This window comes from Cyanistes caeruleus, chromosome 22 (assembly GCF_971803275.1).
Source record: "Cyanistes caeruleus chromosome 22, bCyaCae1.hap1.1, whole genome shotgun sequence".
In the NCBI taxonomy this organism is placed as follows: Eukaryota; Metazoa; Chordata; class Aves; order Passeriformes; family Paridae; genus Cyanistes; species Cyanistes caeruleus.
This window is the reverse complement of record NC_141722.1, coordinates 7,264,992-7,292,609: the sequence shown is the minus strand read 5'-3', so window position 1 is coordinate 7,292,609 and position 27,618 is coordinate 7,264,992. Positions and strand designations below refer to the sequence as shown.

General features: G+C 46.1%; 1 protein-coding gene across 12 annotated transcripts in view; it reads left to right on the top strand.

Moving 5' to 3' along the window:
* The window catches only part of RERE (arginine-glutamic acid dipeptide repeats), a 177,078-nt gene that overhangs the window by 55,324 nt on the left and 94,136 nt on the right, over nucleotides 1-27,618 (top strand). For 10 of the 12 annotated variants that reach the window (XM_086860202.1, XM_086860200.1, XM_086860198.1 and 7 more), the window contains exons 2-3: nucleotides 1,796-2,266; nucleotides 11,940-12,010. In XM_086860202.1, the coding sequence (XP_086716328.1) occupies nucleotides 1,942-2,266; nucleotides 11,940-12,010 (396 nt within the window). In that variant the 5' untranslated portion in view covers nucleotides 1,796-1,941. The remainder of the gene's footprint in view (nucleotides 1-1,795; nucleotides 2,267-11,939; nucleotides 12,011-27,618) is intronic. The other 2 variants (XM_086860204.1, XM_086860203.1) reach the window with 1 other exon arrangement.

The following is a 27,618-nucleotide window of genomic DNA, read 5'->3' as shown; positions in this document are numbered from 1 at the left end:
TGGCCTCAGCACAGACTGAGTGCTTCACTTCAGCTCTACTTTCAAATGGAAGTTTAGCAAGGAGCAGCCTGCACTGCAATTGTGGCTTTCTCAGAAATGTTTGCACAGCTCTGGCTCTTTGAGACTTGGACAATGAAAGGTGGAGCTCAGAGTGTTTCAGATGGAGGTAGAATAAATATGGATGCATCATCTGTCAGTTACTAATTAACTTTTTTATTTGTCCTTAAGACAGGAACTTGAAAATCATTTTGTCTTTAAGTTTAGAGGTGTGGGGTGGTTGGTACCTTCTTAGCTTTTCATCTTAAGGTTTCAAGGAGAAGCCCTGGAGCTGGCCAGGTTTCAAACCTGCTCTTTCTGTCTTTTACTGCCCATCCTCAATAATGAAGTGGTGACTGATGGGGATTTTTTAAATTGGAAACGATGTAAAGACAAAAAAGAATGGACATTTTGCACTTGGCAGTCACAGGAAGGTGCTTGTGCTGCAGCTGTGCTAGAGGACAGCAATAAAAACCCCCAAGTTTTGCTGCTGGGGAATACCTCTGGAAATGTAAGAATCATTGGTAAGAATGTAAGAATCCCTTGGAGCTGTGAGCAGTCCCTGGCAGCTGCCAGCTTCGCTGTGGTGTTCAGTGCAGCTCCATCACATCCCCTGAGGATCCTGGCAGCTTGGGAGGGGCACACAGCATCATCTCCCTGCCTGAGAGAGCCCAGCACAGCCTCAGCTGCAGCACAAGCAGCAATTTGTCTCTGCTGCTGCTCCCTGCTGCGACAGCCACAGGAATATTGAGGGTTTGTGTAGGGCTGAAGGAATTTCCAGTGCACGGGATCAGGGACTCCTCAGCTGACTCCTCAAAAATAAACCAGCCTTTTTCCTTCTCTGATGTGGTTTCAAAAGCTTAATGCATGAGCAATCAATGCTCTCGGGTCCCTGCCTTTGAGACATTCTACACCGTGGGCTAATTTTGAGTTGCACCATGTAGCAGCTTCCTGGAAACTTAGGAATTGGATGTGGGCAGATTCAGCATTATTGGTGAATTAGGGGGGAAAAAAAAAGGATAATTTATCTTTGTGAGTTGAATGCCTCCTTTTTGAAATATCCTCCTTTCATTGAAAGCCCAGTTTTTATGGAAAAAGCAGATTTCATTAGTGCAGTGGTAACTACTGTGGTTTGGTTTGGTTTGGTTTCAATTAATTAATTCCTGTAATCTGTGGATTACAGGTTAGCTCTATTTTTGGAAAAGCAGGGTAGGGGCAGGACTTGCTAACAGATTGCCCTAGAAGTGGCAGATGGCATCCCTTACCCTGTACCAGCTTTGTAGGGCATGGTTTGTGAGTGGTGGTGAGATGTAAAACAATACAGCCATTTGCTGAGCTCCCTCATTTGCTTCCAGCTAAAAGCTGGACACTCTTCCTCTTTGCCCTTGTCCTTTCTGAAATGTTTTATGGGGTTTGTTTTTTGCACTCCCTGTTAGCTGCAGGTATAAAGGACACCCATTCCCAGTGAGCACTCCCCATCCAAGAAGTTATTGTGTGTCTGCAGGGAACTGAAGAATTTTTTTAAGGAGTCAAGGGATCTTTTTTGAGGATGGAGGTAGCTTCAAATATTTACAGACACTGAAGTTACCATTTCTGTGAAGCTTTCAAAAGGCTGCTTTGTATTTTACTGTTTGGGCTTTCCTGAATTGCTTTAGGATGTCGGATTTTATCGGGTTTTAATTTTTATCTTCAGGAATTGAAGGAATTTGGAATACTAACATGGGCTTTTCCCCTCTTTCTCTCCCCTCACCTCTTCAAGAACCTTTTTAAAACGCTGGGGTTGTTGGAGTGGTTGAATTTTTCCTGGCTTTGAGTGAGAAATTCAGAAGACTGAAGCCCAGGCTCACTGTCTACCTTTCACGGAGGCCCAGCCGTGAGAGGACAGAAGAAGGCACGTGGCGAATCATGACAGCAGACAAGGAGAAAGACAAAGACAAAGAGAAGGACAGGGACCGGGACCGGGACAAGGAGCGGGACAAGAGGGACAAGGCGAGGGAGAGCGAGAACTCGCGGCCCCGGCGCAGCTGCACCTTGGAGGGAGGCGCCAAGAACTACGCGGAGAGCGACCACAGCGAGGACGAGGACAATGACAACAACAGTGCCACCACCGAGGAGTCCACCAAGAAGAGCAAAAAGAAACCCCCCAAGAAGAAGTCCCGCTACGAGAGAACCGACAACGGCGAGATAACGTCCTTCATCACCGAGGACGACGTGGTGTACAGGCCTGGAGGTAAGAAACTCAGATTTGGTGTAAGAAACTCAGATTTGGTGTAAGAAACTGTGATTTGGTGTGAGAAACTCAGATTTGGTGTGAGAAACTCAGATTTGGTGTGAGAAACTCAGATTTGGTGTAAGAAACTCAGATTTGGTGTAAGAAACTGTGATTTGGTGTAAGAAACTGTGATTTGGTGTGAGAAACTCAGATTTGGTGTGAGAAACTCAGATTTGGTGTGAGAAACTGTGATTTGGTGTAAGAAACTGTGATTTGGTGTGAGAAACTCAGATTTGGTGTGAGAAACTCAGATTTGGTGTGAGAAACTCTGATTTGGTGTGAAAAACTCAGATTTGGTGTAAGAAACTCAGATTTGGTGTAAGAAATTCTGATTTGGTGTAAGAAACACAGATTTGATATAAGAAACTGTGATTTGGTGTGAGAAACTGAGATTTGGTGTGAGAAACTGAGATTTGGTGTGAGAAACTGAGATTTGGTGTTTCCTCTGGAATTCCCGTGGCCCAGAGCTGCCAGGCAGGGCTGCAGCCAGCAGTTGGAATTATCCCTGGCCTGGGGGAGGCTGCAGCCTTTCCCTTGCAGACAAACGTGGGTGTGCATGGGAAGCTTCTGGCTGTATCTTGTGGTATCTGACTTGTGGGAATGAACTTAGGTCCCCTTTGGAAAAGAGCCACCCTCTGCTTTCTACTGCATTAATTATCTGTGTATCATATGGAATCTCTGTCCCTGGGAGTTTGGGAACTAAATTGGATGATGCATTAAACGCTTCACTCCCACTTTGGAGCTGGGGGGATGTGGAGACATCTTCAGCCTTTCTGGCAAGCTTTTCTGGGAATGTCTGATTGCCGTGGAGAGCTGTGCTCCTGTGCTGTGTGTAATGTGACCCAGATGACTGAGGCTCTCATCTGCTGCTGTGCTGGTTTCACCCCTGGTTAACGGCTGTGCCTGTGCCCAGCTGCTGGGCAGAGCAGGGCTGGAACCAGGGATGTTTTTGGGGACAGCAGCAGGAGCTTGCAGTGTGCTCTGGGTGCCTTGGATGTGCCTCAATTACTGCCAAGTTCACAGGGAGATTTAGGGTCTCACGTAAGGTTGCAAGGTCTAACCTGTGGCTGCTGCCAGGGGATGTTTTCCTCAAGCTGCACTTGAAATGAGATTACCCAGCTTCCTTTTTTGAGTGCAGACTTGCCGGTGTCTGCACAGCACTTGGAGTGGTTCCCCACGAGCTGTGGCTGTGTTTGGCTGCTCTGCTGGCAATTGGAGAGCCCTGGCAGGTTCGTGTTCCCCTAGTGCAGAGCTGCAGGGCTGAAACAGAGCTGGGAGCGGGGAGCAGAGAGGTGACATCCCTCTGGGCTGTCCCTGAGGTGCTGCACAGCTCAGGTGGGAGTGCCTGGGGTGCTGCATCCAGCTCTGGGGGCTGTCAGGGCTCAGGCTGTGCCTGGGGACAGCTGGGACGTGCTGCTCCCATCCTCCTCCTTCCACGGGAGCCTTCAGCAGTCTGTCTTCCACTTAACTCTGCCAACATCAGTCAGAACAGCTTCTCTCCTGAAATGCTTCAGCTTCCATTTCGGCTCATTTCATCCATCACTGCAAAGGAGCTGTTTTTGCCGTGGTGTCAGGGCTCGTGGCTGAGTAATATTTGTTTTTGAGCAACTGGGAGCCTGCGGAAGCGTCAGCATTGGTGGCAATCTGATTTTCAGTGTCAGAGGATGAAAAATAATTCAGAATCTGTTGAGAACAGCTGTTGTGTGGGCCCAGGAGTACAATGTGATACACTGGCTTTATTGCAAAAAGAGTTTGCTTAAAATCAAGATGGGAAATCAGTTTGTGGTCTCAGTTTTATCCTGTAGTAGGATGGAGCAGTGGCTCTGGCTGATCTGGAGGAGTTTGTCCAGGCAAAGCCCTCCTATTTGTGATAATGGGGATATTTTGTAACTCTTCTGCAACCCCTGCTTATTAAACTGTACATTTTGTTGATAGTAATCAGTGTAAGAGACATCCCTGGCACTGAAACTTTTCTGTTGTGTTGGCTCTTTGTGCTGTTGTAAAACTTTCCTTGGAAACTGCTGAGAGTGATGAGAACAAACATGAGCTCAGCTCAGGAGGGACCTGAGCACGGCTGAAACCTTAACTGGATATACCCATTTTTAAATTTGATTTTAAAGGTAATTTCTTATCAGGAGCGAGATCTTGAGTACACATCCCTGTGCTGGAGGGGTTCTAAAGCAATGTTAGCATCCATTACAGAAGGAGCTCTCCCAGCTCTTTACAGGGAGATGCATTTGTGGCAAAGGGTGCAAATTACATAAATTTTAAGAGGGATTAGAGAGTTTAAATTAATGAGACACAGCAAGGATTAGAAAGATGAAAATTAAAGGTGTGTGCAGAAGGGATACTGTCTTCAGCTTACATCCTCTGGGCTTTAAGGACAGGAAATCCTCTCCAATCATTTGATTCTTTCTCTTAAGTGCTCTCATCTGATAGAGAGGAAAGTTCAAGGTCTGCATTTCTTGGTTAAAATCTCATTCTGTGTTTACCCCATTGCTGTAGAGTACTTAATCCAGCACTTAATTCTGCTTTTTCTCCTGTGCTGAGCTCAGCAGCTGTATTGGAGTAATAGCAAATAAACTGTAAATAAACAGATAATCAAGATCATTGAATTTTTTTCGAGTGAAAGGTTTCACTGTATTGTTACCATGTAAATACTGCTCTTATTAATTTGCATAGATATAATGAATGCGTGCACAGCTTTAAATAATGTATTAAAAAGAATTGAGTAGGGCTTAGACAACACTGTGCAATTAATCTTCTCTACTTTGCTGGAAATCACACAGGCCTATCCTAAAAGCTTGTTGGCCCAGTTCCCCATCTGTCCTCTCAGTTTCCACAACCTCCCTCCTGTTTCCTTCCAAATCTAATCTCTGGGGTTTTCCTTCTTTTTTTTTTTTCCCCTCACAGTTCTCAACTTGCTGTTGTCAGAAAGCCTGTTGGAGTAGGATTAATTTTTGTTGCACAGTTTATATTCAAATTTGCTTTAGGCTTTCTTAGCATAGGGAGATGACAATGAAAGAGAGTGAACACCGAGAGTTATTTTTTCCCCTCCTCTTGGATTTCAGTTAGATCATTTAATGCTGATTTTCCTTCCATTTCCCATGCAGACTGATCCCCTCTATGCCACTGGCTTTTGCCAAAATCCAGCTCAGGAAGGGCTATTAGTGAATTAAAGCCACGGAATGGGGATTTTGGTGCTGCTGTGGTGGCAGCTGCAGTGCTGGGTGAGAGCCCAGGCTGCTTTGGAGCCCGGGCAGAGCAGGTGACTGTCACCTGCAGATGGGGACAATAACGTTTGCTCTGTCTACGTAGAAACATTTAAAAGGATCTGCAGGAATTAAAAGGATTTAGGAGGATCTGTTTCTGCAGTGACATCAGTGGATGCACCAAGAGCCTGGCAGGGAGGTGAGGCTGGGTGAAACCCTGCCCTGCCCATCAGCAATCTGGGCAGTGCTGGGGGGCCAGGGGGACACACCAGAGAGCCACAGTGACAGCAAGGTCACATCTTGCACTTGGCCCCTGCTGTCTGCTGCTATCTCATTTTTCAGCTGAGTGCTGGGTGAGCTGGGCAGCAGTTCCCAGTGGGCAGGACTGAGGTGTGGGACTGCAGGTGCTGAGAAAATTCTGAGAAAGAATCAGAATTCAATATAAAAATACACATAATACAAACAGGATTTCTTTCTGTAAGCTTTGAAGTTCTGGCAAGTGTATTTTGGGCTGTTGAAGCTGGAAGGAGGAAAGTTAATTATTTTTTGGGAGGTTTTAGTTTTAATTTATTGCTTGGGCAAAAGGAAGAAGCACAAGGAAAGTATTCTTTCAGCTTTATGTTGTAATTTTAGGAGTTCTTGGGCCATCCTGCTGTTCTGTGTGGGTTGAGCAGGTTTGTGATGTGTTTTTGCACGTGTGGTCTTCTCCTCCCTCAGAAGTTGATAGGAGGATGTGTTCTAGGAGGGTGCAATCTGTATTTTCCTCCTCTTTTGAAAGTCTGTTACCATTGTGATAGGAGATTGTTGAAATAATTCAGTGACAGACTTTCAGCTGCTGTAAACAGAGTAACCCTAGGAGCTGCACTGCTTCATGTGGTTGTAAAAGTCCCCTCATTTTTCACACTTCCACCACTGTTTTCAACTTTTCTGTGTGTGTGAATAGTTGTGAGGAAAACTTAGCAATCTTTTTTTTTAGAAAACATTATCTTCAAAACTTTTGTTTCAATGGAAACAAATGCATTCTTTGCCCATTCCTCCTTAATTAAAAGAAAAAAACATTAGAGAGAAGGCCTGAATTAGTCTCAAAACACGTCAGGAGAGTTAAGAAAACACATGAAAACATCTCAGGAGGGTTTTCTTTGAGGCTGATGGAAGTGTGCAGAGTGGAGCAGCCTGCAGCTGGAGCTCTGTGCTGGGCACATCCCAGCCTGCACTCAGTCACTTGGGAGAAGGTTGGATTTTAGGGATCAGGTGAGCAAAACTGAGTGTGGAAAATAATTGAGGAGCCCAGGTCAGCCCCTGATGCACAGAGATAACTTTTGTCCCTGCTGTCAATGCACACAGGAGCCAGACTGGGTTAAAAAAAGACATTTCCTGAGTTCCCATTTCCTTTAGCAGGGGAGGCACTGCTGTGTCCAGGGCAGCTGCTGGGGCCTGACAGATGGAGCCTTAAGTGCAGATCAAGGTTGAGCTGGCAAATGGATTCCTCTGGCTTTGTTTGGCTCTGGATAAATCCCAGGGAGCAGCTCAGAGGGGCTGGGGTGCCCAGGGCTGGGTGTGGGGCTCTGGGGATGTGGATTCACCATCAGTTTTCCATCCTGACCTCATCATTAGGCTTGAAAATGAAGAAGAAAGGTGCCACACAAGTGCTGAAACAAAATAAATCCACTTGTGCTGCAGGCTCAGCTTCACAGCTGCTGCACTGATCTGTTCCCTAGGAAGGGCTTCTCAGAGCTATTTACAAATAGGAAAATACCTTTCCTTTCAGAAGATGCTTGCTATTGTGAAACATGAAGGTCGTTTTTCAGTGGGTGATGGCAGGTGGCTCTCAGCTGGCAGGCAGTGAATGGGGGTCCCTCAGGAGTGTCAGGGTTTGGGGCTGCACTGCTGGGAGCACAGCATCCTGTGCAAATCCTGCTCACTCAGGTGGCACATTGCATTTTCCTCTTCTGGACAGGTCTCTGCTCAGGGCTGCAGCTGATGGGAGGGGCTGCTGCTCTCTGATCAGGAAGGTGAAGTGATGGGTCAATAGGGAAATGGGAATGGCTCTCATTTTTCTACTTGAGGATACACAAATAAAGCCCATCCATGTGTTGATGAGGTATTGGGGTGTGTTGCACTTTAATTATCATAAGGGCAGCAAAGGGAGAGGAGTTAAGCAAGCACTTGGTGTTTGTGATGGGCTTGGGAATAGCTGAGTTTTCCCAGCTCTCTTGGTGTGCTTGAGACTGTTTGAAATAGATCAAGTGAGGTCATGTAGTGATGTGGTGAATTTTTGGTGCTGTTTGTCCTTTTGTCTCCCACATTGCTCACTAAGAGCTTTGGGAGGCAGGTGGCTGCAGGAGAATTTGTGAAATATCACTGAGAAGTGCTGGGGGCAAGTGTGGCACCTCCAGAAGTTTCTGTGGCCCCAAAAGGCCAGAAAAAGCCTGTTAGAAATGGCCTGTGTGCAGCAAAGCTAATCTGGTGCTAGAGGAGGAGCTTCAGACTAACTGGTTATTCAATTAATTTCTTTCATCAGCCTGGATTCTCATTCCCATCCCTCCTCCCTTTTCATGTGTTTAATTGAAAAAACCACCTGCAAGGCAGGAGGAGCCCCTGGCACGGGGTAGGGCCCGAGCAGCCGCCGTGGCTTCGCTTGCAGCGTGGCATTTCTGGTGGCACAGCCTTGCTTTGTACCAGTCTCTTAACGAAGGATGTGTGAATGCACCTTCCAAGGGGAACTGTGCAGTGTTGTGGACATGCTTGAAAAGTGCAGGAAAATAATTGGTGTGGGAAATGTTGTAGCTGGGGGCCTGAGCCGCAGAACAGTTGCTTTTATGAAATTGGGAACTGCAGAGTACAATTAGCTGTCATTAATTTTGTTGAATAGAAATATGTTCCATTTATTGTACAATCAGGAGCCAGGCTTGAATGAGTTTAAATAGATGAAATCTAAATTATACTGACAGTCCATTAAACAGCAGCAAAACCCCTTAAAGAAAATGGATTCACTATGATACCGGTTTATAATAAAATCATTTGCCAAATAAGAACTATAGTCCAGGCACTGGGAATACTCCTGTGAGCTTCAAATGAACACAGTAAATTGGTTGAACCATTTATTGCAGAGCAGGGCTCGAGCTCGTCGTTCCCTGACAAGGAGCCAGCAGCGTTGCTGGAAATCTGCTCAGCAGGAAGTGCCACTGGAAGATCAGACTGGCAATTTGTTTGTTGTCAGCCATATGGGGGAAGAGAGGCGAGTGCTGGGCTCCTACCTGTCCCTGGGAATATTGCTGGAGTCCAGAGCCCGTGTGTGGCATTCCCAGGGCCCTCCTCGCCGCGTTGCTGTGTTTGAGCCCCCGTGCCAAAGGTATTGCTGCTGCTGCTGCTGCTGCTGCTGCTGCTGCTGCAGCTTTGTCTCCGTGCCTGACCTTTGTGTGCAAGGCTTTGGCAATTTTCCTGCTCTTGGAACACGGGCAAGTTCAGATTTCAGCCTTTAGAACTTGCTGAATGCTGCAAACATTGATTCTGATCCTTTGGAAGGTATCTCTGACTGCTGCTGCTCCCAATCTCATTTAACTGTTCTGGGGGGCTGGCATTTAACTTCTTTAACTTCTTTAACTTCACTTGTGGCACCTGAGCCACGGGGAGGGTCCTGGGCTTCCCCTGGATCTGGCAGGAGAAGGATCCAGGATCGCCTGCTCAGGCTTCCTCAGGGCTCTGGAACCACTGAGCCTCTTCATCTCAGGCACCAGGATGGAGGAACAGAAATATTCCTTAATAATAATAATAAATAATAATAAATATTCAGGAGTGGAAATATCCTTCAGTTGCTGGCCCCCAGCTCAGGTTTGGGGTTTGTACGTGTCTGTACTCACATGCAAGGCTGGTGGAAGCTGCTGGGGAGGGATTGTAGATGGCTCCTTCAGAAAGGCTTTCAAGGAATATCCTCCCTGTGGAAGTGCAGAGCTGCACAGAGAGCCTACAGCTTTGTTCCTGGGATGATGGAAGTGTTGAATCATTAGGTGAAACATGAAAGGGTTCTAATTGTGAAGATGGTTACTACAAAAACTGCGGCCTTTGAGCTGCTGAAGGTTCAGAAAATGGAGCTGGTTGAGCTGTTTTTCCAAGAGAATTTTTTATGTCCATGCATCGAAGCTCTAATTTTAAAAGCAGCTTTTAGTGTGGGAATATCAATGTAACCCTTCAGAACTAGGGCACATCTGGTGAATATCACAAGCCCAAAGGCAGAATGACTCTGTACCATGTGTCAGGGAAATGCTTCATCTCCAGTGGGACGTTTTACACGAAAGAGGGAAGTGAGCTCGTGGCTGCAGACAGGCAGGGAATCGCTGGCTGTGCAGGGCACTCAGCATTTCCTCACTCTGTTTTGCAAGGGTTATGGAAAACCCTTCATATGTTTTATTTTTGGGGTTTTTTTTTTGTTAATTTCATTTTCTTTTGGAGCTTTTGCTGCTTTGCCAGTGCTGAACTCTGTGATTTAACATCAACATCAGATGTTGAACTTGTCCCAGGTGGTGCTTGTGTTACCTGTGGGGAAAGCCAGAGGGGGAATTTGCAGCACACCCATTTCCCCATCCCTGCTGGCTTCAGCCTTGCTCTTGTTTCCTGGCAAATGGGGAACATGTGAGGATGGCTGGTCTTCAGTAAAAGAAATTAAATTACACTTGAGTGAAGTTGTGTAAGCCTATGCAGAAGCTCTGTGCAGCCAGAGAGAGCTGAAATTATTCCACAAGTGTGTGGTCAGTGGAAAAAAGGGTGCAGTGGCACATTCCAGTGTGCTGAGGGTGAGGAAGGGGCTATTCTCTAGCTTTCAGTGGCATAAATCTTATCTCTGCAGGTTTGTTGCATATTAGAAAAATGCTAATGCAGTTTTCCTTTTCTTGGGTCCCCATGGAAGCTGTTTGGATTTCTGGTAAATGGAAGGAATTGCTCTTTATGGCGAGTTTTGAGTGGCTGATGAGCGTGCATCCATAAATATTCTCCTTTTCTGGGGGGGCACCTTTTGAGTTTCTATCATCCACAGCATTGCTGTGCACCTGGATAAACTTGTTTTTCTTATCTGCCTGGCCTCTCTTGCTTTGGAGACTCGTAACTGGATGTCATTATTGTTTTAGGGCTTGGCAGGCAGCCAGCAGTGCCTCCCTCAAATGCAGCCCAGAGCCCGTCTTTATCCATGGGAGATGCCACATCCCTCACTCTGTGCCAGCCATCTCACAGGGGTGCTGGGCTGTTTGTTCTGCCTGCTGCCTGATAAAACTCTGCAAAATGAGGCTTGCACAGCCGAGATAGCGAGGGGGGAAAACCCAAAAAGGTCTCGTGAGTTGTGGTGTTGTGTGTGTCTGAAATGGGGCAGCTTTCCACACCCCAGTGATCCCGAGGGCTCCTGCAGGGGAGCAGGATGGGAATGTTGGCTTCAGCTGCCATCCTGGGCTGCTCCAAATGCTCTGATCAGCCCAGGAAATCGGGGAGAACCAGGGCTGGGGGAATACTTGGATGAGCTGAAATTGCTGGAGCTGCCCAGTCAGCTGGGTTGAACTGAACTCTGCTTTGAAACGTGTCTTGTAAAACTTGTTTTCTGTAGAAATCCAAAAAAGCTCCTGGAAGATCTCTCCTGTGTTTTGAACAGCAGCTCCTTATCTGTGTGAGAGAGGGGACACCAGGACTGTCCTTTAAATATTTGCTTGGCTTTGGGGCTGGCATCTTTGTGTTTAGCAAGCTGTGTGAGTTTGCCGAGTTGCAAGGTCAGGATCATTAATCAGGCACTTCTCTCCCATCCCTGCCGTGTTTTCATTCCGAGGGCACTGCTTTTGTTGTAGTTATTGCCAAGACTGTTTTGAATACAACAGACCTTATGTTCCAGCAGCCTTGGAGAGCCCAGTTGTCAAAAGCAAACAAAAATAATTACTGTGTTTCTGTCTTGTCAAATGTAATTCGAGAAAGCGCAGGCCTTCCCTGAGGTAAATCTAATTTAAGGTTGCTGTGTTTCATCTGTGATTGGTTGCCTTGGTTTTCTTCACAATTAGAAGAGAAAATATGTTAGTGCTCGGTTCTTAATGGCAAGCTGACCACGAAAAATCTGATTACTTTCCTCTCTTATTTTGGTCTGGTTCATAGGCTGTGACCTGGTCATTGTTATTAACTCAATCCAGAGTGGTCTTTAAATTCCTTTCTTTTTGTTTTTCTAGCAAAATGTCTATTCAAATCAAAGTTAATTTTTATGCCGTTAATTCCCTTATTTATCATCATAAATAGTTTCTATTTTCAGATCACACTCAGAATAAATTACACAATATGCAAATGAAATGATGGTTCTTTCAAAGTTTAAGCTGTATTTGAATTTATCCTGTTTTTATGTTCTTTCTTGGAGGCACAGAAGTTAATGCCCATTATTCTAAAATCTTGTGTTTTTAAAGATTGCGTTTATATCGAAAGTCGCCGGCCGAACACGCCCTATTTCATCTGCAGCATTCAAGACTTCAAACTGGTAAGGAACATTTTCACATCTCCTCCTTCCCTGCCCCAGTCTCCAGAGGGGGGAATATTTCTTAGCCTGGATCCCTTCTGTGGCTCCTCCTGAGTGAATCTTTACCCTCTGAAACAGGAGCTGGTTTTTATCAAAGCCCAGCTCTGTCCTTGGTGCAGCCTCAGTTCACTGGGGGAGTTCAGTTTGTGATCCCTGTCGTGTTGAGCTGAGCAGAAACGTGAACTTTGAGTTGAGTCTTGTCAGGAAATTGTGGCTCAGGGGGTTAAATTTTTCCTGGGAAGTGAAATTTGCCTTCTCCAGCACAGCTCTGGGATGAGGGCTGGCTTGTGGCAGCCTCTGCATCTCAGCTGACCGTGGGCTGAAGGGACACCAGACCAAGGTGGCCAGTTTAATCGGGAAAAATAGAAAATTACCCTTAAGTACCTGTTAGCACTTCATTCTTTACCAGGGAAAAGTGCAGGGCCTGAGCAAGAGCAAAGCAGAGCTGTGTTTGCCCCTGTCTGACCCCACGCTCTTCCCCCCTTGCTGCTGCTGGGTCACAGGCGGGGCACAGGGGCTCCTCCAGCAGAGTTCTGTGAGCAGGAGCTTTGGGAACTTCTGGGAATCTGTTCCTGTTGCTCATTATTGCTTTATTGAAGTCCTGAGCACATAATAAACTCTCCTTATCAATGTATTGTCCACAGAGAGATCACCACAGGCTGTTGCTATTAGAATAATTCCTCCCTTCCCTTCCCTTCCCTTCCCTTCCCTTCCCTTCCCTTCCCTTCCCTTCCCTTCCCTTCCCTTCCTTTCCCTTCCCTTCCCTTCCCTTCCCTTCCCTTCCCTTCCCTTCCCTTCCCTTCCCTTCCCTTCCCTTCCCTTCCCGCACCTTCCCTTCCCTTCCCTTCCCTTCCCTTCCCTTCCCTTCCCTTCCCTTCCCTTCCCTTCCCTTCCCTTCCCTTCCCTTCCCTTCCCTTCCCTTCCCTTCCCTTCCCGCACCTTCCCTTCCCTTCCCTTCCCGCACCTTCCCTTCCCGCACCTTCCCTTCCCGCACCTTCCCTTCCCGCACCTTCCCGCACCTTCCCTTCCCTTCCCTTCCCTTCCCTTCCCTTCCCTTCCCGCACCTTCCCTTCCCTTCCCTTCCCTTCCCTTCCCTTCCCTTCCCTTCCCTTCCCTTCCCTTCCCTTCCCTTCCCTTCCCTTCCCTTCCCTTCCCTTCCCTTCCCTTCCCTTCCCGCACCTTCCCTTCCCGCACCTTCCCTTCCCGCACCTTCCCGCACCTTCCCTTCCCTTTCCGTCCTTCCTCTCCTTCCTCTCCTTCCTCCCTCCCTTCCTTTCTCTCCTTTCCTTCCTCCTTCCCTTCCCCTGTTATTCTGTGAGCTCCAGGGGAGTGTGGAGATTTGCCATGAGAGCTGCTGGCAATTGTGCATAATTTTTGACATGGAAACAGTGTCTCTGTTCTATGTTTCCTTTTGCCTGCTCAGAGTTCTCGAATTTCTCTGTTAATTTAATTTTTCTTACTGACATAATGCATAAAAGGAACTTGTATAAATGACAAAACCAAAAACTGCCTGATGCTGATTATACCAGCAAAAAATAAATCCCCAGTGTGTGTGTGGCTGTTGATTTTCCTGTTGGGGGAAAGGGAGGATGAGCAGTGGAAAGGACACTTGGTTTCTCTTCCAGTGTGAGATACCAACAGGAAAGCAGCCTTGTTTTGCCTTCAGCTAAATATGTCAAGTGAAGCAGCAAAGTTAAAGTCAACAGCTTTGAAATGTCGCCTACTAATTAAATCCATTAGCATGTTGGTTGTCACAAAATAAAAGTTTTTGGCTGAGTGTGTGAGCCTTACCTTATGCTTCCCCCGGTTCTAGGTGCACTCTGGGTACAGGAATTGATGAGGGTGTTTTACTGATAAAAACAGGAACAGAAACTGATATTTTCTAACAAAGGAGAGGGTGTTAAACGTGACACAGGCGATGCTGTGATGCACTCGAGCATCGTCCTGCAGGTGAGAGGTGCTGGGGGCTGTTCTGGGCTGGGACTAAAATACAGAGTTTAGATCTTCAAATGAGCTGGGGCTCCATTTGCTGTTTCCAGTAAGATCTGAAATCACAATGGGGTGATTTTATGTTTATTGCTGAACTAGGATCTGGTTCTGAGAAGTCTGGCAGTTTGTCTGGTTTGGCACTGTGCATCTCTGGAGTGCCTGAGGAGTGCCAGTGCTGCAGCAGCAGGTGTTAAATATCATTTCAGAGCAGATTCGTGCTCCCTCAGCCTGGTGACTTGGAGAAAGCAGCACTTGTGGCTCAGCGCTCCTGGCAGGTGAAGTGCTGTTCTGTGATGCATCACTTCATCCTTCCATCACAGCTTTCTCTTGACATTAGGATGAATCAGTCCTATTAAAAATTATATGAGAGGAGCAGCTCTTTTCCTTTCCTGGAGAGCAGTTGCAAGTCCTCCTCATGGGGGAGCTTTGCTCGCTGCTGGTTTTCCTGGGAAATGTCTCTGTGCCATCCTGCCCTTGCTGCTGTGTTGGCCCCAGGTGGGGCAGAGCTTGGTCCTTTCCCCTGGGCTGTGCTTGCTGTGTTGGGATGAGCTGAGCAGGGCAGGCAGAGCACCAGAGGTGGTTCCCAAGCTCCAAGGGCAGCTGCAGGAGCTCTCTGGGTTTGTTTTCTCAATCAAAAAAAGCAAATGATGCCTTAAGGGAGGCCACGTGAGGAGCTGTTAAATTATTTGATCAGTCTAGTTTAACTGTGTTGAAAACAGCTGTGGATAACGTTTTATGCTCTCGTTTTTACCATTTTTGTGGTCCCAGATCCCTCCAAGATTTCAGAGATACATGGAAATACCTTAGTGGAACTGAGAAGTGAAATATGACTGATGCCTTAGGGGCACTTGAGTTGTTGTGTCCTTTGTGCTCTGCCACTGCTCCAGAACTTCCTGCAGGATCAATAACATCCCCCAAATCACTTCCACGGGGTGTCTGTGGTCTCAGGGGTTTTGGGGAAGGAGCTGAAGGGCAGCAGCACTGAGGCTGTGACAGGAGAGCTGCTCTGCCATGTGGGTTGAGAAGTGCACTGAGTGATGCTGCAGCTGGAAGAGCACTTGGGAGAAGCTGGATTTGGGAGCAGTGTGAGGCTCCCAGAGCCTGCTGGGGTGAGCCCTGAGTGATGCTGCAGCTGGAAGAGCACTTGGGAGAAGCTGGATTTGGGAGCAGTGTGAGGCTCCCAGAGCCTGCTGGGGTGAGCCCTGAGTGCTGGGGGGGAGCAGCAGCTCTGGGGGGACAGAGCTGGCAGATGTCCATGGGCAGTGGTTCCTGTGCATCCTGTCCTGCTCAGAGAAGGGACAGGGAAGCTGAGTGGTGCTGGGAGGGAGCAGCAGGTTCCCTGCTCTGGAAGGTTCAGCTGCCTGCCCCCAGCTTTGTGCCACTCTGGGTTTGCTCCTCTGGAAAAGCAGGATGCCCTTGGGTCACTGTTCCTCCCCAGAGCAGCTGTGTTGGGAAGGGAGGAATCAAAGATGTGAAACACAGAATAATGTTCCAGTAACTCCAACACTGTTTTATTGGTTGTGATGGTTTGGGTTTTGTTTGGAATTTTGCAGAACTCTGAGGAGTTCTCTGGGAATGCACTGGTTTATTTTTGCCTTCCATCACTGCAGGGTTTGAGTGTTGGCTGTCAAAAGTGCAGCTGCTTTTTCTTCTCCTCATGGAGAATGATGGGTGGCAGGTCAGGTGAGAAGGTGTGATATCCATAAATGCTTTTCTTTGTTTGCTTCACCAGTTTGAATTATTGAACTTAAAACATTTTAAAAGTGAAATTGCTGTTGTCTCTCAGAAGAGTATGAGATAGTTGTCTGCTTTTAAAAAAGGCACTAGATGATTTTTTTGTCCTACTGATCGGGTTATTTTGTGATGTCTGTGTCTCAGAACATTTTATTAATCTCTTTTTGGTGCTAATTCATTTTCTTTGGATTAATGCTATCCTCTTTCAGGATTCAAGACCAGATTATTCTTAAGGACTTTGATTAGGAACAAACTGTGGTGAAGCAATGATTAAATCTGAGTTTGCTCTGTTGCCTTACATGTTTTTATTGGTTATCAGCTCCTTCTCCTTCGTTGCTGATACTCAATATTTGCTCTCTGTCCTGAGCCAGTGCTTGGGTTCAAGTGGTCTCCTGGAAATCTGGAATATGCAAGGTCATGATTGGTTTTAAAACAACTTTTCTAACCTTGTTTTTTCCTTGGGGGGCACCTCTTTCCCCAGTTTAACCCTGTGCTGTCCTGCTTGCAATCTCAGTTACTTTGAAAAGGAAACAGCAGAATTTCGTAGGGAAGCTGGGAGTGGAGAAAGCCTGAAAAGGGGCAGAGCAGTTTGGCTTTAATGCTTTCCTGGCATTGCCTTTGAACAGCTTTAAGGAGGAAAGTGGTGTTTCACAGAATGGTAAAAGTGGGATCATTAACATGGGATTCAGGCTTTGCTTACTGTGGCTTTTTTTGTTCCAGAACAATCTTACAGCTCGGGGTTTAAATTACACAGGCAAGTCAATAAAATGGAAGCAGTTAATGCTTCGGTGCATTAAAAAAACATAAGTTTCTCTGATTATTTTTTTTCTGTGAGAAAACGTTGAGGTTGTTTACATCAGGAATTGTCTCCTGGATGTCAATCTGCTGCTTTTCCCTTCATTCTGCAATAGCACCGGTGCATTTTTAACAATGCAGTTGTTCCCACAGCAGCCTGCTGCTGTCAGAAATCCACATTTCCTATTCATCAGGAAGTTAGGGAAGCATACTTCTCGTTCATTTTAATTTGGCACGAGTCAAACATTTTAAAAATCTACAGGCTTGACGAAGTATTCCTTAAATACTCTTTGGTGCTACAAATACCTTGATCAAAGCACAGGCAGCAGAGCAGGGCTGACTGAGCCATGTTTTAGTTGGCAGAGGAGGGGAAGTGAACTGGGAATTGTCTGCAGCTCTGAAAAGAGGAGCTGGGAATCAAATGTTGCTTCACCCCCACCCCAGTGTTAATTTTTCCCGAATTGATCCAATCTTCACTCATTTCATGTCCTTCAGCCTGGCTGCAGTTGCTTATCCTGTTATTGTGGGCTCTGAGCTGCAGCCTGAGCTCTGCTAAGAATTAATCAAACCTGGCCAAAATCACTTTGATCTCCTGAGTTTCTGGCACAAGAGCTGTATCTGGAATTTGTGGAGGAAATGGCAAAGGGTCTGCTCAGCCAGTCCTGTTTGTCATTCACACCCCAGCACTTTCTGCTGCTTCCTTCCACCCACCACCCCACTGCCCCCCAAAAGGAAACAAGTCCTTTTTTGTAAAATTCTCTTTTAATTGAAGAGTGCTGTGTTTTGAAAGTGGAAATTCTCACTGAATTTCAGGCCAGGCCATTTGAAGAAATAGATTTGTATTTTCTTCAGGCTGAGGGTATGGCTTCAGAGCTAAAGGGTTTTTTTATTAAATAGAAATATTTAATGTGTTTCTTTTATAGTTTACATTGATTGTAATACAAAGAATTATGAAGAGTAAAATTTCCTTTTATCTCTTTGTTTGTGGTTAACAAGTCCTAAAATTCTGTCCATTATCTTAATTAAAATGGTGATTGTGATTACTTCTGGCTGATGAAAACACACAATTAAAACTTAGCTGGGTGACTCGTGTGAGGAAAAAGTCAATAAATGTGCAGAAATTCAGTTCCTGTGTGCACCCAGTGGGTTAAGGGACATTTTATAACCCCCCACCCCCAGGTGTATAAATTAATCTGCTTTAGGGAGAGCTCTGACACCCTGTGATGGGAAATCCAGCAGGAATATCCTCGTGGATCCATCAGAACCTCTGCAGAGAGCTCAGCCAGGGGAATTTTGTCCCAAGCTCTTGGGGTGTCCCTGGTGAAGCTGCCTCCTCAAAAGTGGTTGTGAGAAAAAATAAAACCCTTCAGTGTTGGTTACAGGATTGTTTTATCCCAATGAAAGTGTCTTCCTCACCTTAAATAGCCAGCTGTTGGCTTTAAATATATGATGCAACAGCGGTAATTACATTTCAGATAGGAATATATTAATTATGTAGTGCCTCTAAACCCATGCGTATCCAGCTTTGATTAAGGCTCAATTTAAATATCAAAAGTAGTGCAGAGCCATGTCTGTGGGAAAGGGCTTTATCTGCCTGCAGAGATCACACAGGGGGAAGCTGAGTGAGCTGGGCTGTTTGGGGAGGAGGGCACCAAGGGTCCTGAGCCGGTGCCAGGGTGGGATGTGCTGCTGGGGAAACGCTCCTGGAGCCTGGCCCCGCAGTTGGGATGGATCTGCTGGAGCCCAGGCAGCTCCAGCTCAGCTCTGGGGGAGAGGAGAGGAGCACTGGGGCTCTGATCCGAGAGGCTGATCCGCATTTTCCTCTGGGACAGTGAGAGGAGTGAAGGGAGAGCAAAGCAGAGCAAGTGAGGATGAGGAGGGTGAGGAGCTGCTGAGCTGCCCCTTCACACACCCAGAGCTGCAGACCTGCCCTCTCTCACCTTCCCTGCTGCGGGTTTCCAGTGGGATAAACCAGTCCAAATTGGCTTTTGAAGGTTTTCCTGTGCTCCAGAGGGACCTGGAGCCCGAGCAGCAGATGGATTTCAGCAGTGTTTGTGCTTTCTCATATCCTGCCTTAATTTGATGTCACATTTAAAATGCTAATGGCCACACTCCCAATCGGAGCATCAGAGGGAAACTTTACACCAGAAAAACGCTGAATTTGCCATACAAAAGGAAATGTTATTAATTGTGATGCAGTTGCCCTTTGTGCCTGTGTGTTTACTTGATTGAAGCATCTTGACTGTGGAGCTTTCTCCTTGAAGCCTGATTTGAATGGAGTATACAGCTGGATTGCCCCAGGGCCTTGTAACAATTTATAGTCTGGATGGAAAGGCAGAAGTGCATAAAAAGACAGTTGTGAAATGCTGCTAGTGCCCTGTAATAGAAAATCTGTGTATGATGACCTTGGCTGCGTGGGCCTCCGGGATCGCTTTGCTCTGATCCAGAGGATTATAAAATGGAAAGTATTGCATCTCACCTGGAATAAAGGAGGGGAAAAAATCAAAAGAAACCTGTTTTTCTAAATTATGCAGTTCATGCTTCCTCTCCTTTGCATTCCTCCTGCATCTGGCCTTGCATTTTAGCAAACATGTTAAATTTACATCTGTTATTCCCTGCACTGTTACAGGAGCTGGGGTTTGTGCATGCAAATATCTGGGTGAGGTTTCTGTAGCCACAAGCATTTATGTATTTAAAAGCCTCATTCTGTTTGCAGATGAATTGATGCTCTGTTCCTGAACTGCAGCTGAATTAATTTGTGGCAAATTTTTCCTGGCCAGTTCCGAGGCAGCGTGACCTTTCCTTTTTGGTGTGGAAAAAATGCTGATTAATACAGATTTTTTTTTTTTCCTGCTTCTCCAGATTCATCTCTCCTTCTACAGCCAAGAAAAGGCAAAAAGGATTTTCCTTCTTCTTCCTCCAAATCGCTGCTAAAGCTTTTCAAAGCAAGGTTGGACAGAGCTTGGAGGAGGCTGGAGCAGTGGCAGGGGTGGAGCTGGATGGGCTGGAAGGTCCTTCCCAGGCAAGGCAGGAGATTGCAGGGCTCTGGAATTGTGGCTCAGGAATTGTGGCTCTGCCTCAGATCAGTTTGCCATTAAGGGACAGAGCAGCCTTCTAATGAGAGCCAGATGAATGAGACGTTTGAAGGAGCACTGAATTATTTAAAATAAAAAATTTAGACTGCGAATGAGATTGGCTTTTATGTGTAATGTGCAGCAGATTGGAGTGCTGCTGTGGCTGCAGTGTGGGGTGGGCAGTGGCAGCAGTGATGGACAATCAGAGGTGACACTTTAAGGATGGCGTGGCAGGGGCTGCACCGTGATTAAATCCACTGATGCTGTCACTGAGCCGTGAGGCTGCAGATAACATTCTCTCCCGTGCTGAAAACAAGAATCAATACAAACTCCTTGACAGGGGCTAAATTATTAAATAGAGCCTTCCTTACAATGTTTCATTATCTGGGATTTACCTCAGCTGGTGATTTGTCAGCGCAGGGAGATTTGCTGGGTGTTTTGTATTAAAATAATTCCAGATGCATATGAATCCATTTTGATAATTCCCCTCCTTTTTACAATGCTTCTCTGTGTACTTTTTTTTTTTCCTAGTTGCTATTACCCAGATGCCACTTTGAATTCTCACACAGATCCTAAGCTGTGCTGCACAGTGAGGTTTGGGCTTGTCACATCTGTGTAAAAATAAATTCTTTTTGTATGGCAGACTGTTTCTCTAAGTGCTGCTTTCAGGCTGTTAAATTAGCAGGGGATTTGCAGTGTCTCTCAGGTGAGGCTCAGAATTGAGGGAAGAGCCATGAGGCTGCTCTGTGGATTTATGGGTACTGGAGTTTCACTGGACTCGGCTGAAATATAGAGCAACATTCTTTTTATTTTGTTGTACATCTTCTAAAGGAAGGCAGGAGCAGGAACCATCCATTCTCAGACAGCTAAACCAGCATATTTTGCATTCCCAAGGTGTGTGGAGATGCTGTGTTCAGACCTGGCTGAGATCTATAATTTCATCAGTGCCATAATTTTGTCAATTAACCAATGTTTAACATTTTAATGGGATTTTGGGGTTATTTTTCTGAGTAGCCTTGATAGTGTAATGCCCCAGTGCAACTGAATTAATTCCTGCAGAGCTGCAATGTTATGTCACAATTACATCATGGTCTTTTGGAGAGGCAGAGTGTTCATATTTGGAGGTTTAAAGCAGATGGCAGCATTGTTCAGAGTGAGGATTAAACAGCTGGAAGTTAAAGCTATATGTGTGTTTTTTAGGGCTGGAATCCAGCTCTGCCTCCATTCCTTCCATATGGCCTAGATCTTATTGCAATCCAGACCTTACAACGTAGGGGCTACATAAAAAAACCCCAAACAAACATATAAAACACCAAAACAAAGAAAAAAAACCCCAAACCTGCAGAACAATCCACACAGGGTTTGTTTTGTTGGGTTTGTTTTTTCCTTTTAAATGTGATTGCCCTATTTGTTTTTGCCCCACTTGGCATCCAGCAGTTGGAATTTTCATGGCTGGTTTGTTGGCACAGGGGCATTGGAGGCTCTGGGGGATTACTCCCCCCCAGGAAAGGCTCCTGGGCTGATATTTATGATTTTGTTAAGCCCTTTGTCATGGCAGCGTGGTCTTCACCACATTTAGCTTTTTATTTTACCTTTCTCCTGCCTTGTTTCCTCCCCCTTTACCCGAAGTAAACCTGTTTCCTACACCTGTGCTGAGATAATTGAGTGCTAAATAAATCATTGTGTGCCAGCTGGAAAATATGGAGAAAAAAAATGTTATCTCTAGCTTTTAGAGGAAAAAAAGTACCAAATTGTACATTAGCTGGGTTTTATGTAGCAAGAGAAAATGGAGTTAGAATAAATTTAGCCATGTCCTCTGGTGTTGAATAGTGAGAGCATCTGTCATGTTTAATAATGCTTCTGACCTTTAGGATTATTGAAGTCGAAATTTTCTCTCTGGTCATTTGGGGGTACTTGAACACTGTCAGATTTCTTGTGTCTCTGCTCAGCCTCCAAAGACACGTTGTTACGCTTCGTGAGCCGCTGAAGATAATTCATTAAAGAAATTTGTTTTCCTGCTTTCGGAAGGGTTTCCTTGAGGAAAGCGAAACGTCGCTGCGGCCACTGAATCCCAGCGTGTGTCCTGTCCCCCAGGGATGTGCTTGGAATTGCTCTTTAAGGTGGGGCTGATGCTTTCCATGCTCTTGTGGCAGGCTCTGGGGGTGTGGGACCCCCCAAACCTCAGTTCAGGATCAGTGTCAGTGTGAGCTGAGCAGAGCAGGTGAGGATTCACTGCAGGGGGAGCCTGGGCTTTGGCACTGCTGTGCCAGGAGGGGTTAATTTGTGTGAGATTATAAAATACTGGGAAAGGTCTCCAGGAGGCTGAGAGGGACAGAGGAGCTGGCACAGGAGGGGGAAAGTGTGTGGATGCTCCCTGAACACCTGCTCTGTGCCTGAGTGGCAGGAAAGGGAAAATCTCCTTTTTTCAATACCTGTTCTGTGCCTGAGTGGCAGGAAAACCAAAATCTCCTTTTTTTCAATACCTGTTCTGTGCCTGAGTGGCAGGAAAGGGAAAATCTCCTTTTTTTGGATACCTGTTCTATGCCTGAGTGGCAGGAAAGGGAAAATCTCCTTTTTTCAATACCTGTTCTGTGCCTGAGTGGCAGGAAAGGCAGAAAATCTCCCTTTTAATTCAGCAGGGACTGATGGAGCCTCAGGAAAACGCTTCAAGTCAGCTCCACCTTGTGCCTGTCTGACAGAGCTTCAGATGCTCTCAGGCTGGGTTTTGTCCCCTGCAGGACCTGGTGTCACCTCCCAGGCCAGCACTCGCAGCCAGGGATGTGATGGATCTGCATTTTTGACACTGCAGTCACTGAACACTAATCCATGGAGAATTTGGAGTTGTAATTTTGATGAAAGTGATTGATTTTTAAGGCAGTGTTGGTTGGTTTTGGGCCATTAGAGGGTATTTGAAAGGAAAAGAACTCTTTAATTAAATTAGTAACACGTAAGCATCCTGCTCTGCTTTCTAAGCAGAACTTCTGGGGGAGTTTCAATCATATTCCCTTCACTTGTTTGTTGGCACATTTTAAGGTTAAAAGTGATGCAAAATTATTAAAACCTACAAACTCGTGCTGGGCAACTCTTAAACTTCAAATAAAGATTTTCTTTTGGGAAAACACCCAAGTTACGTTGTTGTGTAAAGCAATTCTCGTCCATCCCCCTGGACGTGATATTAATATACCCCATGGAAGGAATGCTGTGTAAACAACAAAGTGCTTCCCTTTTATTTGTAAAACATCATTTTTAGACTACAAACACGTCTAAAAGGTTCAGTTTATAGAGAGAATCAAATAAGTAAGATAAAAGAATATATATGTTTCACTGCTGTGGAATAGAAAGACATAATTTATGCTCTGTGTCTCCCGTCGTTGCGATTAGTGACCTGAGGCTGTTGAACTTCCTCTTTATGGATTGGGAAAATGCTGTGACAGTTTTCAAGGGAATTGCTCTCTTTGAGTTTAAAGAGATGAAAATGGGTCTGCTAACAAGGACCAGCTTCAGCGTGTGCTTTCATATTCCTCGTGTTTTAAAAATAAAAAAAAGGCAGAGGAAGAAAAGGCAATTGGGTGCTTTGATATGTGTGAACCGCAGGACCCTGCGAGGCAGAAGCTGCAGAATGTGGAATATCAGACAGGGCTGCAGGGAATCTGCAGGAAGGTGTTCCCTGGGATGCTTTTTGCAGTGTCTGTGCCTGAGGAGGTTGACAAAGGTGTTTTCCAAGAGGGGAGCTGCCATTTGGTGCCAGATTTCCCGTTCTGAGGTGTTGTGGTGCTTCCCCTGTTGGTGTTCCAGGACAGCTCCCAGAGCCAGGAGTTCCCTGTCCCTGGGCTGGGCTCTGGGTGATGCTCACCAGCCTGGATTTAGAGCTCCCCTCCCTCAGCTGGGGCAAGTTTGTGAGGAAACACCTGAAAGCTTCATCCTGATTTCAGCTGTGGCTTCGTGGGCTTTGCTGCACCCTCAGAAGTCGCTGCTGAACTCGGAGTTTGAAAACTTCACGCTCTGAAGTGCAAAATTCCATTAACTGTGGTGAAATATCCTCACAAATCTCTGATCTGGAGGTGATTAAACCAAGGGGCTGTTTGTTACTAAAGACATTGGGCCAGGAAAACAAACAGCTGGGAGCACATCTGGAGCATGGCTGCGTTTGAAACAGGCACAGTAAATATTGAAATTTGAGCTAATACTGCGTTATATTACAGATTAATTTATCATGTGCTCGTTGGGAAGCACTTGTAGGACGAGTGCTGCAGTTTACACCAGTTCAAGTGCCAGGAAATGCCTTTGGATTTGTCAGTGTTGCTTGTGCCAGTGCATGAATATTTTATTTCACTTTTCCAAGGTAGGGAATGCTCAGGGAGCTCCAGGCCTTTCTGTTCCCAGGGAGATGGCACAGCCAGAGCTGCAGACAGCTGAAACACGGGCTTGGGAACTGATCTGAACAGGCTTCACCCCTTAACTTGTGTGTCACAGCGAGACAGAGCTCCTCATTCATCATCTCTAACACTTCCATCTCCCAAGGACAGGCTCCTGCTCAGCAGCTTGAAGAATCAAGTTCATGGAAATGTTAAAACCAACTTCAAGTTGTTGGTTCAAATTCAAGTTAAAACTGCAATTCTGAGAAGACTGTCTTTGGTAAAAGGAAGCTGATGAAAATCATGAGAGCTCTCTAAACTGGTCAAGCCAAGTTTTATACAAATTCCCTGGATAACTTTCGGTCATTTTTCTGTTTTGTGAGGTTCCCTGCCAGTTTCTGTGTTTGTGGGTGATGGTGGCACACAGAATGCTCCTGTGTGCAGTGAGAACTGGCTCTGGTGATTCCCTTGGGGTAAATCCTTGTGCCCAGGCCAGGGGAAGGCATCGCCCTCGCTCCCATTGCAGGAGCATTCCAGAGTCAGAGCTCGAATCTGGCACTGATGGGTTCCGTCCAGTGCCTCCAGTAATAGAGGAAATTAATTTGAGTTCTGCACGAGGACTGAGTGCTTGCTGCTGCTTGGTCTCTGCTGCTGGACTGGGAGTGAATTAACACCTTGACTTCTTTAATAGAAGTTATTAGTGGCTTCATTTGTTGAAGTTGTAATGCTGTGGTGATTATATGGCCCAAGACAAATGATTAACTTTGGAATTGTGTGCTAGCTTGGCTGGCTGTGTTCACTGCAGTTCAAACCAGAGTGCACATGGTGGCCGTGGGTTGTGCTAGAGGTTTAAAAACCACATTTCTTTATTTCAGAACTGCTTTTCTTGTGGACCATCTCAGTTGTCTGTACATTCACACTTCCAGCACCCAAGAAAAACCCAAGTGGGTTTTTCCTTTGTATTTCTCTCCCAACCTTTCCTTTGAGGTTTTTTTCTCTTCTAGCAGGTAAATGCATCCTGTTTATTCTCAGTGTAGTTATTTCTGATTTTAGTGTTTTCAATATCTGTCTGTTTCCAGATGAATGGAGGGCATCTTTCCAGTCTTTCAGTTTAGATTAGATTGCAGCCTGTGGAGCTGGTTTGGGGTATGTTTATTTAGTACTGATTTACATATAAATACAAAGAAAAACTCCGAAGCTGGGTGTTGCTAATTTAGCTATTGATACCAGGGCAGCCAGCACCAATCTGCATTAGAAATTCCCTGTGTGGTGAGATACAGCCCTGTCTTCTGCAAATTGACATTTTTGAAGATTGCTGCTCTGGGTGTTGCCCATTAATTACTGGCAGGGTTTTTGCTGAGGCTGTGTCTGGCCCTGCTGTCAGCCCCCTGTGTGAATTCTGGGGGAAAAGCTGATTGTGCTCTGCTCTGAAGCATCAGCTGGTCAATAACACACGTTGGGGCAGTTTCTGAGAAGATGTAAACATTTCAGTCAGTGACCATTTGCTAAGGAAATTGCATCCTCTGGGGAGCTGCTCAAGGAAACGTTCACTTTCCAGGCATTTATTTTCCAAACACACTTTGTTTCCTCGCAGGAGCAGCGTTTGCTTTTGTGGTGAAACAGCCAAGTCACAGGATCTGGCTGATCAGAGCATTTTCTTTTCAGAATTTCCAGCCCCAGCCTATTGGCAAAGGTGCTTTAATTTTTCCTGTTACAGAATTCCCCTGCCCATGAGGTGATATTTTAGCAGGCAGTGACTGTTCAAACTCCGGGCTGGGTTTGCAGAGCAAACTGTCTCCTGATTGTTTTATCCTCCAGCTCTTGGTGTGTCTTTGTTCAAAGGTAAAGCCCTCAGTGAGATGGTAAAGAAAATGTGGCCTCTTGATATTTAAAAGGTGAGAAATCTATTTAAACTGTGTATGATGGCTTCCAATAGCCCCACTGCTGAGTGCTGCTTGTTTTAATAGAAGTGATAAATACTGTGGCTGGTGCTGCTCTGCAATTAGATCAGAGCTATGTGCTATAAATGACATTTAATGGCAAATGTCAGGCGGGGCCCGAATGGAATCTTCATTGCAGTGTTGCACTTCTTTGGCATAATGCTAAAAAAACCTTAATGGGATTTAATTACTGGAGCATCCGTTCAATGATCAGTTAAATGCATTTGTGATCCCATTAGGTGGTGCTGGCTGCTGGTGCTGAGCAGGAGATGCTCGGGAGGGTCCCTGTCAGTTCTGGGTCAGCAGCTCCCCCAAATCTGCCTCTGTGGAAAGGCAAAATCTGTGATCAGAGTGGGGCTGGGAGGGGCAGAAAACCTGAGCAGGGCTGCTGTGACCAAGAGCAGATTTTAATGAGAGCCATTAATGACTCCGGGTGTGTGTCTCGTTTTGGGATATTTGTGCAGGAGCAGCAGCGATGTGGCTCCTCCAAGGCCTCACCTGGGGTCTGGCAGTTTACATAAATACATTTATGAATTTATTGTGAAATAGGATTTCCCTGCCCAGCTGGGTGCAGTGCAATAGCCTTGAGCAGCAGCATCTTCACCTGGACAATTACCTGGAATTCCACATAATGTGGACATTGGGTGGGAAAATAAACCCAGGAAACCTGGATGGGAAAAAAGGAAATGGAGCAGAAAGAGACCACAAAGGGATTAAACGAGGTAGTAAGCAATGACCCATAACCTTCATGGAAGATCTTATCATAGTTTTATTTTAAGCCAGTCAGTTTTTAAGCATAACTGCTTTTTTTTTTAACAAGATGAAATTATCTTTTGTCGTTTAGGATCGCAGTGAAATTTTAAGGGTATTTTGAGCTTGAGTGTATTTCACTTAAATGAAAACAGGTGACTTGCTGGTTCTCAGCACAGCGAGCAGCTTTGTTTCTGGGAAAGCTGGAAAGCTGATGGAATAAACAGTACAGTTTATTTTAAATACAGCCATCTCTCACGGTCATGACCTGAAATGAATAATGTTCTTTTTCTCCTTTAAAACCCAGGATGAGGCTGTGTTCAAGGTGAGTGACACTGGAGAGAAGGAAGGGCTGTTGGGTGACACTTGTTCCATGTCAGCTTTTGTCACAACGTGCTGGGTTTGTGGAACTTGCCTTAGAGCTGCAGCGTGGCTGAGTCAAGGGAAGCTCCTGGGGAGGTGGAGATCCCTCTCAGAGCTGCTCATTGCATGTCCTGCTGGATCTGTGCCACGATTCCTGTCCCAGCAGAAGGAACCCGTGAGGTTCCTGGGCAGAGAACCCGTGAGGTTCCTGGGCAGAAGGAACCTGTGAGGTTCCTGGGCAGAAGGAACCCGTGAGGTTCCTGGGCAGAAGGAACCCGTGAGGTTCCTGGATCAGAAGGAACCCGTGAGGTTCCTGGATCAGAAGGAACCCGTGAGGTTCCTGGGGCAGAGAACCTGTGAGGTTCCTGGGGCAGAGAACCTGTGAGGTTCTGGGACAGAGGGAACCCGTGAGGTTCCTGGATCAGAAGGAACCCGTGAGGTTCCTGGGCAGAAGGAACCTGTGAGGTTCCTGGGCAGAGAACCTGTGAGGTTCCTGGGCAGAAGGAACCCGTGAGGTTCCAGGGCAGAGAACCTGTGAGGTTCCAGGGCAGAAGGAACCCGTGAGGTTC